The 13,294-nt window shown below is 49.8% G+C and overlaps 1 protein-coding gene across 1 annotated transcript in view; it reads left to right on the forward strand.

The window, feature by feature from the left end:
- Positions 1 to 5,515: 5,515 nt before the first annotated feature.
- CASKIN2 (CASK interacting protein 2) overlaps positions 5,516 to 13,294 on the forward strand; it is a 70,471-nt gene continuing 62,692 nt past the window's right edge. The window contains exon 1 of the mRNA XM_065415755.1: positions 5,516 to 5,612. Within this exon, the coding sequence (XP_065271827.1) occupies positions 5,516 to 5,612 (97 nt within the window). The remainder of the gene's footprint in view (positions 5,613 to 13,294) is intronic.

Below are 13,294 nucleotides of genomic sequence, written 5' to 3' on the forward strand. Positions count from 1 at the left end.
AGGCTGGGAGGGATTTCCTGCAGGGAGACGGACCGAGCGGGCAAGGGGAGGTGGCTTGCGGGAGAGAGACTTTTCAGAGTTCCTAGGCGCCCTGTGAAACTGACTAGACGGGTCAATTTCAGCAGCGGGGTCGGCGGTGCCCTTGGGAATCGCTAGCAGGCCAGGCAGGGCTCTGAGGACCAAAGGGGATATTGTTGCAGTAGCAGCAGCTTTGCTTTGCAGTTCCAGCGCCTGGGGACTTGATCCCCTCCTCCCTCCCCACCCCCGAGTCCGGGACTGTAAGAGATCAAAGGCATTTTTGTGTGGAAGTGGAGATCTGCTCTTGGCTTTTATTACACCAGCTCTGCGGGGTGGTGGTGGTGGGAGAACGCTCCCCAGCCGGGGGCAGACGTGGCAGAGAAGGAATTGGATTTGCAACTTTGCCTGTTGGAAACGCAGGGGAGTTCCTGGGGAGGTGAGTTATGGAGAAGAAAGAGCGGGGCGGGAATTGGTGCGGGTTGTTTGCTGCCCGCAGAGAATGACTTTCCCTTATTCCCCCCTACTGGGTCACTGATGCCTGTGCTGTAGCTTTCAAATTCTTTTAATAGGCTCAGCTCCGCTCGGGTCCCGTTCAGCGTTTTGATCTGAAAATATTTGTTTAAAGCCCCGAGTAAAAGAAGGAGTTCGACTATCCCCTTTGTCAGAGCTGCCTACTAACGTTCTTCTGCCCCGGGTTAATTTTTTCTTTACTCTTTTATAGTTTGAGTCTCTTAAGAGAAGTGCTCCAGGTTGCCTTTTTTTTCTCTTTTTCATTAGACTGTTCCTCCCCCTCCTCCTTCCTTTATAATCCCCCCATTTGGCTTTTGTTGCAACTTACTCCTTGTGTGGTCTTGGGCAAGTGCCTTGAACATCCCAGCCTCAACTTCCCCATTTGTGATACTTGGTTTTGTTTTGGGAGGGGGCCTAGATTTTCCTAGGTCTGTATAGTGCCTGGTAGAGGAGATGCCTCAGCGCTAAGTGTTTACTGTTATGATTGTAGTGTGTTTCCATCATAGTAACCTTTGCATCAGGTTTTCCCCTTCTGAAGGCAGGGGGGTGTGGAGAACTTCCCCAGACTGCCCTTTAGGGTTGGGTTTTGTTTGTTTGTTTTTGTTTTTAAATTGCTGTTCAGCATCTCTACTCCTCCCCTTACATAATTCTACTGTTCCCCCACCCCCCACTCTGAGTTGTTTGAAGGAATATTTCAGATTCCTGGGTTCTCCAGGTGAATTCCTGGGTTGAAAGATTAGCTTTCTCATGTAGGGGGAGGCTTGTTTGCTATCACTGTATACAGCAAATCACATTCCAGACTATTGCCAATAAACACCGACAGGGAGCGGAGGGAGAAATACTTCTAGCTCAGGACTACATCTGATACTGCTGCACTCTTTTGAAGCTTGAGAGGTGCAGATTGTTAACCCTTGGTTACACAGAGTTCCTGGTGCCTATTATGGATCTTGGCAGCGTCTTGGATGAGGTTGGAGGAGTAGCCGGCATTCAGATATGAGCCTGCTTCCTAGTGTAGATTGACTTAAAAAAAAAATCTTAAGTATAAAAAAGTCAAGTGCCAGTGTGTTCGGATGATATCAAAGTGAAGTTGGGTAAGATGTGCTGAAGCAGACTGAAACCAAACAGCTTTAAGCTCGTGCAGTAACTGAGGTTCCAGGAGATGTTCTATTAACCCAATTCATGTTTGCTTATGGCAAGAAGCAATGAGGATGGACACAAGCATTAGACTTAAGACAAGTGGCCGCAACTTGATTATAATGTGAGGATAGAGAGAAACCCCTAAAGCAGCCTGACCTGGCAGCAGTGAAGTGGGGATGTGACCGCCAACCTGAGTTGTGATGCACATCACATTGCAACCCACTTGCGATGTGCAAGTTCAGAACAACCTAACTGCCCAGGGCCAAATCGGCCAGCATAAACCCAAGGCCTGTAATCCCATGTAGGCTACTGCATGGGAAAACCCCAAGCCTCACCATGCAAGTCTGGGCATCCCTGCAAATCCAACCCCTTCAGCACAGAAAGTGAGCTGGCCTCTAACTTGTAGGAAAGGCTGCTGCCCCAGCCCTGGTGTTTGGAGACTTGGTGTCTCCAAATAATTCTAAGTGTACCAAGCAAGGAAGAGTCTAACCCCTCTGCCAGGGCAAACACAGATGCCACTAGGCATGAGTTTAGCTGGTAAATTCTACCAGCAAACCAGTTCTCAATTTCTGACAGTCTGTCCAGGTTGAAAAGATCTTCTATTTGCACGATGTGCGCCCATAAGGCCTCACAGGCTGAGGTTCAGCATCTCAACACCTGCTGAATGTGCAGATGTCCTTGATGCCTTTCTATGGCCATTTGACAACCATTGGTCTGCATGTGCCTCTCCAAACTGCTCAAACCAAGATGCAACATCTGCTGGGAAGAGCTGCCTTGTCACAGCCCAGCCTCCCTTTGCTCCTAGGAGCAGTTCAAGCCCCTTGTCCACAACGAAAGAGTTTCCCCCAAGATGTATGATGACGACTTCAGGAGTGGGGAGAGTTGTTGCCAAAGCTCATAAATCAAGGGCATTGGCTAGTCTTATCCCACACCTTGGTCCGCATTAATCACCTGGGGTCACAAGGGGAACTCAGTGGCAGGGGTATTTGGCAGCGGTGGGGGGAGCAAGAAGAAGCCCAGTTCCACCTAGTAACGCTTTTATAGACCGCACCCTGCCAGTGAGAAGCCAATCACAGTATTAGTAGTGCCAAGACTGATTGATGGTGCCCCTCCCCGACAATGTCATTGCCTGGCGGGTGCCACTGTGCCGCCCAGAGGTGTGGCTACCCTCTCAGCCCCATCCTGCAGTCACGCACTGGTGTGTGTCCCTTACCAGGCAATGATCTTAGCTTTCTTGGTTTGCCCTCTTCCCTTTGCAATGTTTTTCCAAGAGTCCGACTCGGTGCTAATATGTGAGGGTGCAGGAGGCTAGATTTGTCTCTCCCCTGATCTACTTTTCATCCCCATTTGTTAGCCTAGGTAGTTATAACATCATATGAACTTTCATATCATTTTTACAGTTGATTTTAGAATTTGGGTAGATTTGTAGTCCCAGTTATTACAACGGAACCCAACATTATAAACAGCCAAGGATGCTTCTCAGGAGCTTTAAGAAAGGGAGATCTAGGAGAATCCATGGCTCAAGTGACTGGTAACAGAAAGTGGAGCCTTGTAGCACTAGTTTGCTGGTTCTAATTTGGTGTTAATGAAGAATTGTAGCTATCTGACAGCAGTTTGGCAGCTTGTGTCAATCTTTCTTATTTTCTCTCTCTCGCACACACTCCTTCTCCCAAGATTTCATGACAGGGTGAAGAGAAGCTGCCAGATGCATGGCTGAAACATGGGAGAAGTCTAGAAATGTACAGAATGCCATTTAAAAAATTTCATGTTCGGATAAATCTAAATTTAGAGATTGGGAGTGGGGAGACTTTTGGCGGGTAGGAATGAGTGTGGTGGGGCCCCCATCCTGTAACATTGGGGGAGGGGAAACCTCAGTTTCTGAAAGAATGCCCTATGCACTGAGATGGAGACACAGTCCACCAGCAGGGAATTGGCTTGCTGGGGGCTGAATTAAATTTTGATTCTCCTCTGAGTACAGTCACTCTGCCAGCTTGTGCTCAGCTCATTGCCTGAGAATGCTCGTGCGCTAATAACCTTCTTAATGGGTATCTTTTAAATCCCAGTGCGCTTGAGCTTCCCAGTTAATTCTCAGGGCAGTATCTATGTTTGCAAGGCATAAGGAGAGAGGAAATGTTCGGCAAGGCCAAGGCGGCCTGACTAAAAGTAACGGGCTGAAATGCAGTCCTCCTAAATGTCCAGGGAAAGGGCTGGAAGCTCATCACTGGGATTCTTTAAACCTGCTGGGAGAAAAAGTAGCCGTAGTGAATATAGATTACAGTCCTATCCTGTACTGGCTGGTGGAGTGGTTCTCAGTGAGGCACTCTGATACCGTAGTGATGGCCATATCAGTACCTAGATAGACATTGAAGTCCATCACACTCCAAGAGGGTTGTTTATACTTTGCACTTCCATCACACCCAATTACAGCTCCCAGCTCCCCTAAGAGAGGGGATTCTTAAAGCCACATAGAGATGTGCACAGAGAGGTTAAGTGACTTGCCCAAGGCCATGCATCGAAACGGTTACAGAACCAAGAGAAGAACCCAAGGGAGTCCAGACTCCCTGTCCCTGGCTCCAGCCCCTAGACTGTGCTCCCACTGTAGTCTGTCTCCCCCACGGCCAGGGCTCTGCTGGGGTCGGGAGGAGGCACAGCACTCAAGTAGTGGTTGAGGAAACATTCTGCCTGCTTGTGTCTTATGCAGGCAGAACACTTCAAGGGCGCCGGGGGGAGTGCACTCCCTGGAGGCTCGTGACCCACCTTTAGAAAGGGTGTAGCGTGCCCAGACAATTGCTGGTGTGCAAGGGGGGGGCAAGGCTTGTGCCCACACTCTTGCTCCTCCCACTGCTGGCCCCATTCCCTCCTGCATGCATGTGTGCCAGGACAGGGCACTCGTGACCTTCCCAGAGCATCCATGCTGGGGGTCCAATCTGATCTCCTGTTTCTTGTGCCCACCAGGCCAGCCCACAGCACCTATTGTTAGGACGTCTCCAGTACAGGGCCTCTCCCCCTCCGCTCCTGCAGCCCTTTTAACATGAGGATAGTCTGACTTCTGCCAGTACTAAATATAGTCAAACTATTTGTTCTTCGGTGTGGCCACAGAAGCAGTCGCAATGGACTGTTTTAATGAGGCTGATAAGTAAATAGCCTTTGAAACCTGACCCTGCTGTTGATGTTCACAGGTACTGGGAGCACCGCTACAACCTCTCCGCTAGGGCTCTGTGACCAAGGTTCTGATCGCCCAGCAGGGGGTCTGCAGCGTGGCTGGCAGAGACGGCACCGAGAGGAATGCCAGCATGAGGGGGATAACAGAGAGAGAGAGGATCTATAACTTCCAGATGGAAAGGAGCACATAATCCCTTTGGGAAGAATTAGGGAATCATCAGCGCAGCTCAGCCTGGCGCGAAGGAAGCAAAACATGACCCCTCGATCTCTGAGAGCTTTACACAGGTTCGGTTAAGAGGCCAGACTCTTCTCAATGCAAACGCTCCCGGCCCCCTCCTCCAAACTGCCTGGCTTTGTCTTGTGGGGCCCTGTTGCTGCTGGGAGTCAGTCCCCAAGCACAGAACTATTTTTTGTTTAAGTGATTGTATGTTCTTTAACCAGACTGCATCCCCACCTCCGTCCCCTTCAAGAGGAAAGTGGCTCCTAGCTGCATTTATCACCATTAACGGAGAGATCTTTTTATAAAGGCTTTTTTTATGTCCCGTGGGATTTTAAAATATTTTTCTTGCTGGGCTTTTCCTCCATTCGAGAGCATTTTGAGGAGTTGCTACGTGCGCGCCCATGGCTTTATGAACCGGACGGATCTGAGGACCTCTTCCTTTCACTCCCCTACCACTCCGACCTGTCCATGATGGGACGAGAGCAGGAGCTGATCCAGGCTGTGAAAAATGGGGATGTACCTGGTGTGCAGAAACTGGTGGCCAAGGTCAAAGCATCCAAGAGCAGTGAGTACCTTTGCCTCTTAATGCAGCAGCAGGGAGCTGAAGGAACCTGGGCATTGCTGCTTGCTGCATCTCTTGCCAGTTGCTGTGAATTCTACTCTTAGGGCCTTGGTGTGTGAGTCCTTGGGAACAGGGCATGTGAAGCCTGGAACTCGTGCCCTGGAGTGGAGACTACTCTGCAGTCAGGGACTGGGGGTGTGAATCCAGATCTTGCTGATAATGTAAAAGATGATGCATCTAGTAGCCTCTGTGTGGGAACCCTGAAATGTGGGGGACAGATGGGGGGGAAGGGTGGCAGAAAATCACCAAAGGAAAGTGAGCACCACAAATGTGGGGCATGCTGGCGCAGAGGGTCCTTCAGTCATTGCCACTTACTTCTGGTCAGATTTATCTTGTGAAAAATTACCATCCAAGCCAGTCAACTGGAACCAATTGTCAGGCCTTGAATTTCAGATTCTTTAAGTCTGGTAATGTTTAACCCTTCAGTAGTGCCCGTCTCTTTCCTGTATGCTCTTAAAGGTCAGCTGCAGAACTGAAGTAGGAATGAATTTAAGGCCGTTTCTTTGTGCTTGCACTGACCAGGCTGTGATAAAGGGGGAGACCCCTGTCACTGCAGCAAAGAAACTCATGGGGACTGCTTATGTGCGTTCATTGTTGGCCTGTTGAGTGGGAGCCCAGAGGGCCCCCCCAAGCAGCATTCAAGGGCTGAAAAGGTCCTAGATGAAATATGGAAGTGGCAGGGGAAGGAGACACAGGTGAGAGCTGGGTTAGTGTGTATAAAGGAGATAAAGGAAAGCAGGATCACTGGGATGGGGAGAGAATTACACAGCCCTATTGAGCACAACCCTCCTTATGGGGAAAAGACATTGAACTACACCCAGGAGAGGGCAGGCGGTATTGGTAGGAAACACCATGGTTAGAGTTGTGGGTGGTACATTATGCCGTCACACCCCAATCATGCGCTGATTCTCCTAAAGATCAGGATACAAGAGATTGTGTCCTCAGTGGACGAGTTCCTGGTTAGGAGCAGGGAAGAAACCCCTGTAAGTTTTGGGCCAACAAAAGAACAGGGCGTTGATAAGACCTTGTCAGCAGCCCGTGTCCCAGACACCCCCATGCAGGATAATAATTGGAATGAAATAGAGGTGGGTGGGAGGGTTTGAATTTTATCCTAAAGCTGGGGCCCCAGGGACAAAGGTTAAGATCTGAACTTCTCAAAAGTGCAGGGTGTCCAGCTCCAGAATCTTGGTTCAGCTCCTTCATTCTTGGGGTTCTTCCAGGAGTAGGTGGGATATGTGAGACAGGTGACACCCAGCGCATATAGGTGCACCAGAGTGTTGGCTAAGAAGAAGGAAGACTGAGCTATAGGAATAGCTCATATGAGTGTGAGACTCAACAGACGACGGCAGAAGGGTAGTGGGAGGAAAAGCGAACTAACCGGACTAATCAGCTGAGTGGATAAGGAAGCCGTTAGGATGAAGAAGTAAAACAGGGTAGTCTCAAGCAAGTGAGATAACTGAGCCACTGGGGAACAGTTGGTGACTCGGGGTGTGTCTGTTTGCAGGGGAAGTTCTGAATACGCCTTATGGCTTCTCCTTTGACTGTAATGGTCTGGGTTGGTGGGGTGCTGAGGGTGAAGAACCATACTCTGGATCTACAAAGCCATCCTGCTAAAATGCTCTTTAAGGCTAATGTTAAAAGACTCTCCTTTCTTCAACCAGAAGGGATATGGATTTAAGCTGGACTCTGGGCCCAACTGGTGGGGGGAAGAAAGTTAATGTAGGGAGAGGGGGTCCTGATCCAAGTCCCCAGAGACAGGTGTTCACATCATAAAAACGACCACATTTAATGGTGCTCTTGGGGCTGAATGGGCCAGGGATAGCCAGCAAACCTTTCATCCTGGGAGGTGTCCATCCAGGGCAGGGTTGTGGTGCAGCATAGGGGAAGCTTGCCCTCCTGCGGCCTGTGCTGTGCTTGTGCTATGAATACAGGCATCCTGTTGCAAGGTCTGTCAGGCTGGCACTTCTCATGAGTGCAAAAGAATTCATGTGAAAAGCTTCATAGGAGGAGGAAAGTGTGTGTGTGTGTGTGTGGGGGGGGAATAATTGAGACTGACTTGGAGAGACTAGGAGCAGCTCTGGGCTGTGTGTTCAGTGCTGGGAAATCTACGTTCGTGAGGCTGGGGATTCTAAAAAGAAGGCGGGGATAAACTCTGCTGGGTCAGACACTGCAAAGCTCTGAGCGGGAGGAGGTAGGGGTTAAACTCTGAAAATCCACAGCGCTGGGGTTACGGAAACAAAACGCTCCCTAGACGGCTGCACCAAATGCAAATTGGAAAGAACTTTCCCAGTCAGTACAAGGAACTAGCCCGGCCCATTGGGAACATCACGCACAGGTCTGCTCACCTGCTTATCGCAAGGCCAGGTGGCACGGGGCAACCTGAATGATACAGGTTTGGCAGAGGGCGGAGAGATACTTAGCTCTCAGGAGGAGGAGGAAATAAGGATCTACAGCTATCTGAGAAAAAACAACGAGGAGTACTTTTGGCACCTTAAAGACTAACAAATTTATTTGGGCATAAGTTTTCGCCCAAATAAATATGTTAGTCTATAAGGTGCCGAAAGTACTCCTCGTTGTTTTTGCTGATACAGACTAACACAGCTACCACTCTGAAAGCTTTCTGAGAGAGGCTAGTGATGCCTACAAAAGGCGAGCAGGAGCTGACATTAAGGAAGGGCTGAGAATAAGGACAACCCCAGTTTCTATCTCCAGATTGAATACTAAGGAAGAAACTAGTGAAGCCGGAACTGGCACAGCTGGTGTGCTTGGCTTGAAAGGGGAGCCTGATGAGGTGTAACATGCAATGGGGTGAGAATGCCCCCATGCTAGGAGGGGAAGAAGCAAGGCTGGCCTCCTCACCTCCATCCTAGGGCCTTAATCACCTGATGACTCTATCTCAATCAAATGCAATTGGAGAGCATTCTCTATTGCCTTGCTCTGGTTTTGTCCCCTCCTTGCTGCCCCCAGGGGCTGAACCCCCAGCCAGAGATGGGATCAGTCTATTACATGGTGGCAGGAGAGGTCTAAAGTTTCCCCTGCTGCATGAGGCTCTGTCCCTCCACCAGAGGAGCCTTCTACTCCCAACCCCTTATGATTCATTCTCTCTCTTTTTGTTAAGATGCCGGGTGAGCAGAATGCTAGCTGCCTTTGTTGCTCATTAAAGCGCCTTTCCATATGACAGGCCGAGATGCTGATTTTTAAAATCCCTCTAAGAGTCCTTCTGCTGTCTCAGTGCATTCGGAGCCGCATCTCTGTGATTAGCCCTCAGGGATCTCCTGTGCCTAAAAAAAGTCGCTGCACGTAACCAAGAATCAAGCGCCAGTCCCGGCAGCGGGAACTTCAGGGACACACAGTTAAATATTCAATGTGCATATTCTTAGGCAGTGCATGGCGTGGAAAATGTTGGTGCACAAATGGGTCAGAGCACCTATTATTTCAAAGCCCTGGGGGCACATGATGATTTTTTTTTCTTGGTGGGTGAGAGCACATTAATCCTGCAGCTCTATGGGGCTGGGGGACATCAGTATTGTATTTATCAGTACAGATATTGTAAGGCAGAGGGTGTGGGGGATGCCCATTGCTAGAGCTACTTCTGCAAGCGGGGAGGGGTTCTCTCTCTCAAACCATATACCTCCAGGGAGGGCGTGGGCCATTGTCCGTGGACCCTACTGCTGTTGGGGTTGTCACCTGGAGCAGTGGTAGAAGTTTTAATTTCCTTCTCTCTCTCCCTCTCTCCTCCCCTTCAGTGTCTAAGCGCTGCAGAGTTTAATTGAAATTGTTAAACGACCCGTCGCGGCTTTGGCCTTTCTCCCTAGTGATCAATCACTTTCCTGGCTGGACGCGCTCGTTAACAATGAGCCAGTTGGCTGGGCAGGGACGGGCTCAGTAGCCCTAGAAAAAAAAGAGGGGGATTGGGGAGGGGGGGGTGTCACAAGATTAGATTCCTGGGGGAGGAGACCAGCAGAACAATTGGGGCTGCGGCCATTGTCCCTTGGAAAGGGGGAAGTCTCTCAAGCTGTGCCAGCCGTTATGAGGGGAAGACAGAGTTTAATTCAGCTGAGCGACAAGAGCAGGCTCCTGGATGAATTTACCCGGGGGATTTGCTTGCTAGTCGTTCATCCTGAAGAATCGCAAAATGTCTCCAAAGTTTGCATGCTCACAGCTTTGCTGAAATTTAGCCACTTCTGGGGTGAAGGCAGTCAACTAGTTTCTCCTCTACTTGCATGGAGGAGGAGAAACTTTAGACCAAGCATGCTGGGACAAATCCATACTCTCAGGGAAAGAGCTTTAATATCCATGCAGAGCGGGCAGGATCCTGGATTTTAAGGCAGAGTCCAAGAGAACGGGTATTTCCTGCTTCCAAGTTCCCAGGAGGTCTGTGAGGTTAATTTAATTCATGTATGTAAAGTGTTTTGAGATCCTCAGATGGAAGAGGCTCCAGTCGGGCAAAACAGTATTAACTTGGAAGGATAAAGAGCTACATCAACCCTGTTAGGCTTTGAACCTGATTCTGTGCAGTCCAGATATTTTCAACCTGACGCTGACCTTAGCCATCCACAAAGCATCTAGCGTGGCTTTCTGAGCTCCCAGATCTCGTATGTATCAAGTGTCCTTCGTTAGAAGGCATGATACCTGTATTTTAGCAGTTATTTGCCATTGTTCTAGTCCAGGGGTTCTCAAACCTTTCTATCATGTAGATTCTGTTCTAATCGAGTGCTAGTAAGCTCTCCAGGGCAGGTCTCTGTTTTGTGTTTGAACAGCACCCTGTGCAGTGGGCTCCTGGCCTATGACTGGGGCTTCTCCGGTAATACAAATAATTCATAATGAGCTTGTCCAGTGGTCTCCTCCCCTTCCAATGGCCACTTCCTCCTCCATTCAGTCACATCAGATCCCTGTGGTAACTACAGCAGTCCCTTGTGTGGAGTAGTAATGTTAGACATGTATTTTTAGCCGCTTCTAATGTGATGCAGTAGCTGGAAACAAACAGGCGAGCTAGCACCATGTGACCAGCGAGCTCTGCACGGACCTCACTTTGATAATTGCTTTGCTAGTCTGTCTCTCCAGAATTTCTCAATGGGCTCCTCTCCTGCCTGCTTTCCAGCTGTGGAGCGTTGGCAGGGGTGCAGTGCGGGGCTTACCCCTCTGGCTGCTGGTGCCACCATTCTCTTTCTGCCATTGACAGAATCGCACGGGTAATGCCCCTGTAGAGCGTTACCTGTCCCACAAGCCATCTAGTCCAGTATCCAGTCCTTGACAGTGGGCGGCGCTAGTTGCTTCAGAGGATGGTTTAAGAACCCTGCTGTAGGCAGATGTGAGGTAAGCTGATCCCGCAACTGGCTATCTCCTAATCCTTAGTAGTTAGTTTGGCTTAAGCTCTGAAGCATGAGGCTTAATATCTCTTCAAGTATTCGTTAACTTTAACTATTGTAACTCTGGATGTTCTTGTTATCCATATAAATATCCAGTCTCTCTTTGAATCTTGTTGATTGCGTTTGCCTCAGTGACATCCTGTGGTGGAGAGTTCCACAGTTTGTATTATGTGGGGGGGAAAGTATTTATTTTTGTTGGTTTTGAATTTGTCATCTTTTAATCTTGTTGGCTGGTCCTTTGTTCTTGTGTTGTGAGATGGTGAGAACAGATCTACCTTCTTGATCGTGTGCTATTTTATAGATTTTTTTCGCCTCTTATTCGCCTTTCTAAGTGAAGGAATTTCATTCTCTTCATGTAAGAGTTTCTCTAGGTCCCTAATCCTTCTCATTGCCCATCTCGGATCCCCCTGTAATGCCATATTCTTTTTGAGATGGCGTGACCGGTAAGGCACATGTTATTTCAGAAGAGGCCAAACCATTAATGTGTGTGTCCCTGCTTAAAAGCTAGTCCTCTCCTAGATGGTGTGTGCTGGCTTCCCTGCCCCATGAGCTGGAACAGTCAATTATCTGCTTCCACTTCGGATTGCAGCTCCATTCATTGCTCCATCAGCCCCATGTGGGAACTCATTCTCTTTCTGTGTGTGGAGGAAGGATGGAAATCATCCGAGTCTACTGCTGCTGAAGCAGCAGAGTCCATAAACTTGGGCCAAGCCATTCTTTCCTATACAGATCCTCTGCCTCTGTCGGGTAACAAAGCAAGAAGTCGCATCTTCCACCATGGCTTTCTGTTCAATCTGAATCACCCAGGCCATTAGGCAGCCAGGGCAGGATTATTTCCTGTTACGTTATGCTTGGTTTGTGTTTCCTCTAGTCTAGTTTTAAAACCCCGAGGCAGCCTAGTTTCTATTCCTGGGCCTGCCATCGACTCAGTGTGTCACCTTGGGCAAGTTCCTTCACATTCCTAGGCTTCAAGGGTTAGCACCTGACTCTCCTTAGTAAAGTGCCGAGAGAGCTACAGAAGGAAAGTGTCCTAGGAGTGCTGAGTATTAAGTGACAGAGATTCTACTGCTTCCCTTGAGCGTCTATTTAAGAGCCTTCTAAAGTGTGTGGCAGTATTACATGGATCCCTGTAAAAACTTCTTGATGTGAGTGAGAAGGAGAGAGATGGCCTTGAAAGGTTTCTGTATGTACATCTCCCTACTCCTAAACCACTGCTTGGAATAGAGTAAACTGTAAGGCGGAGAGACTAATGGTGTGTTTAAAATTATTTAGTCCTCCTCTTCCTCACCCCCGCCCCCTATCCCACGGAGGAGGTCTATTCCAACGCTTGCCTAGTCGTGTGCCAGCCGTCGAGGTCGCTTGGCATTCTCTGTGTTGGGACCTCTGGAATGCCAGCTGCTTCTCGCGGTGGGCAGGGTCCTGCTGACAGAAGGAATGCGTTCCTCACGCCTACTGCATGCTTCCACTTGAGCAGAGAGTTCAGCTATTTGAGCTGGGAACGATTTTTATCCCTCGTTTCCAATCTCTTTACGGGTGGTGGGGGGTGGGGAAGAGAGCAGGAGCAGAGTCTGCAAAAGGAATCAACTTACTGTGAATGTACGGTGTCTGTTCAAAGCCTGCCTCTAACGTTTGTTGTGCTTGGAAAAGGGCCACCCCTGTCCTTGGCTAGTCGGGCCCTGGCTGGGCTGCCTTTGATGGGCCGAACGAACGTTAGCAAAGCTGTGGCTGCACTTGCTAGCACAATCAGAGACGCCTGAAGCAAGTAGGGAGATAAGGGGCCTGCGGGAGGGGAGGTGGTTCTGGGATAGCGCTCCCTTCCTGGGAATTGCCCAGCTCCATGGGGGAAGGGGGCTGGGATTGGGAATTGCTGCTGTCCCTGTGAAGCCACCAACGTGTCTGTCTGATCTTCCGGGTGGGTGGGCGGGGAGAGCTGTCCTCGTGGCGATCAAGGTGCACGGGCAGTCTCTGCCCTTTGTAGAGGCAGCTGGAGTTAAGCTTGGTGGGGGGAGGGGGAGGCTGTCAGCCCATACGCAGGTTTCCCTTTGAGTTAGTGCAAGAATTCAGCTGCCAGCCGCGGAGGGCAGGCGAGGGGCAGCCGCTCGCATTTCGCTTGACCTCTCGTGAGAAGCATCAGAGCGCCTCACTGCACGGGCAGGGCTGCCCCTTGGCGCCAGGCCCACGCTGCCTATAGCTCAGCAGGAGGAGGAGCGTGTTGCTAGCGGGTTCGCACCGACTGCAGCCGAGGCCCCATTCGGG

This window comes from Emys orbicularis, chromosome 13, assembly GCF_028017835.1.
Source record: "Emys orbicularis isolate rEmyOrb1 chromosome 13, rEmyOrb1.hap1, whole genome shotgun sequence".
In the NCBI taxonomy this organism is placed as follows: domain Eukaryota; kingdom Metazoa; phylum Chordata; order Testudines; family Emydidae; genus Emys; species Emys orbicularis.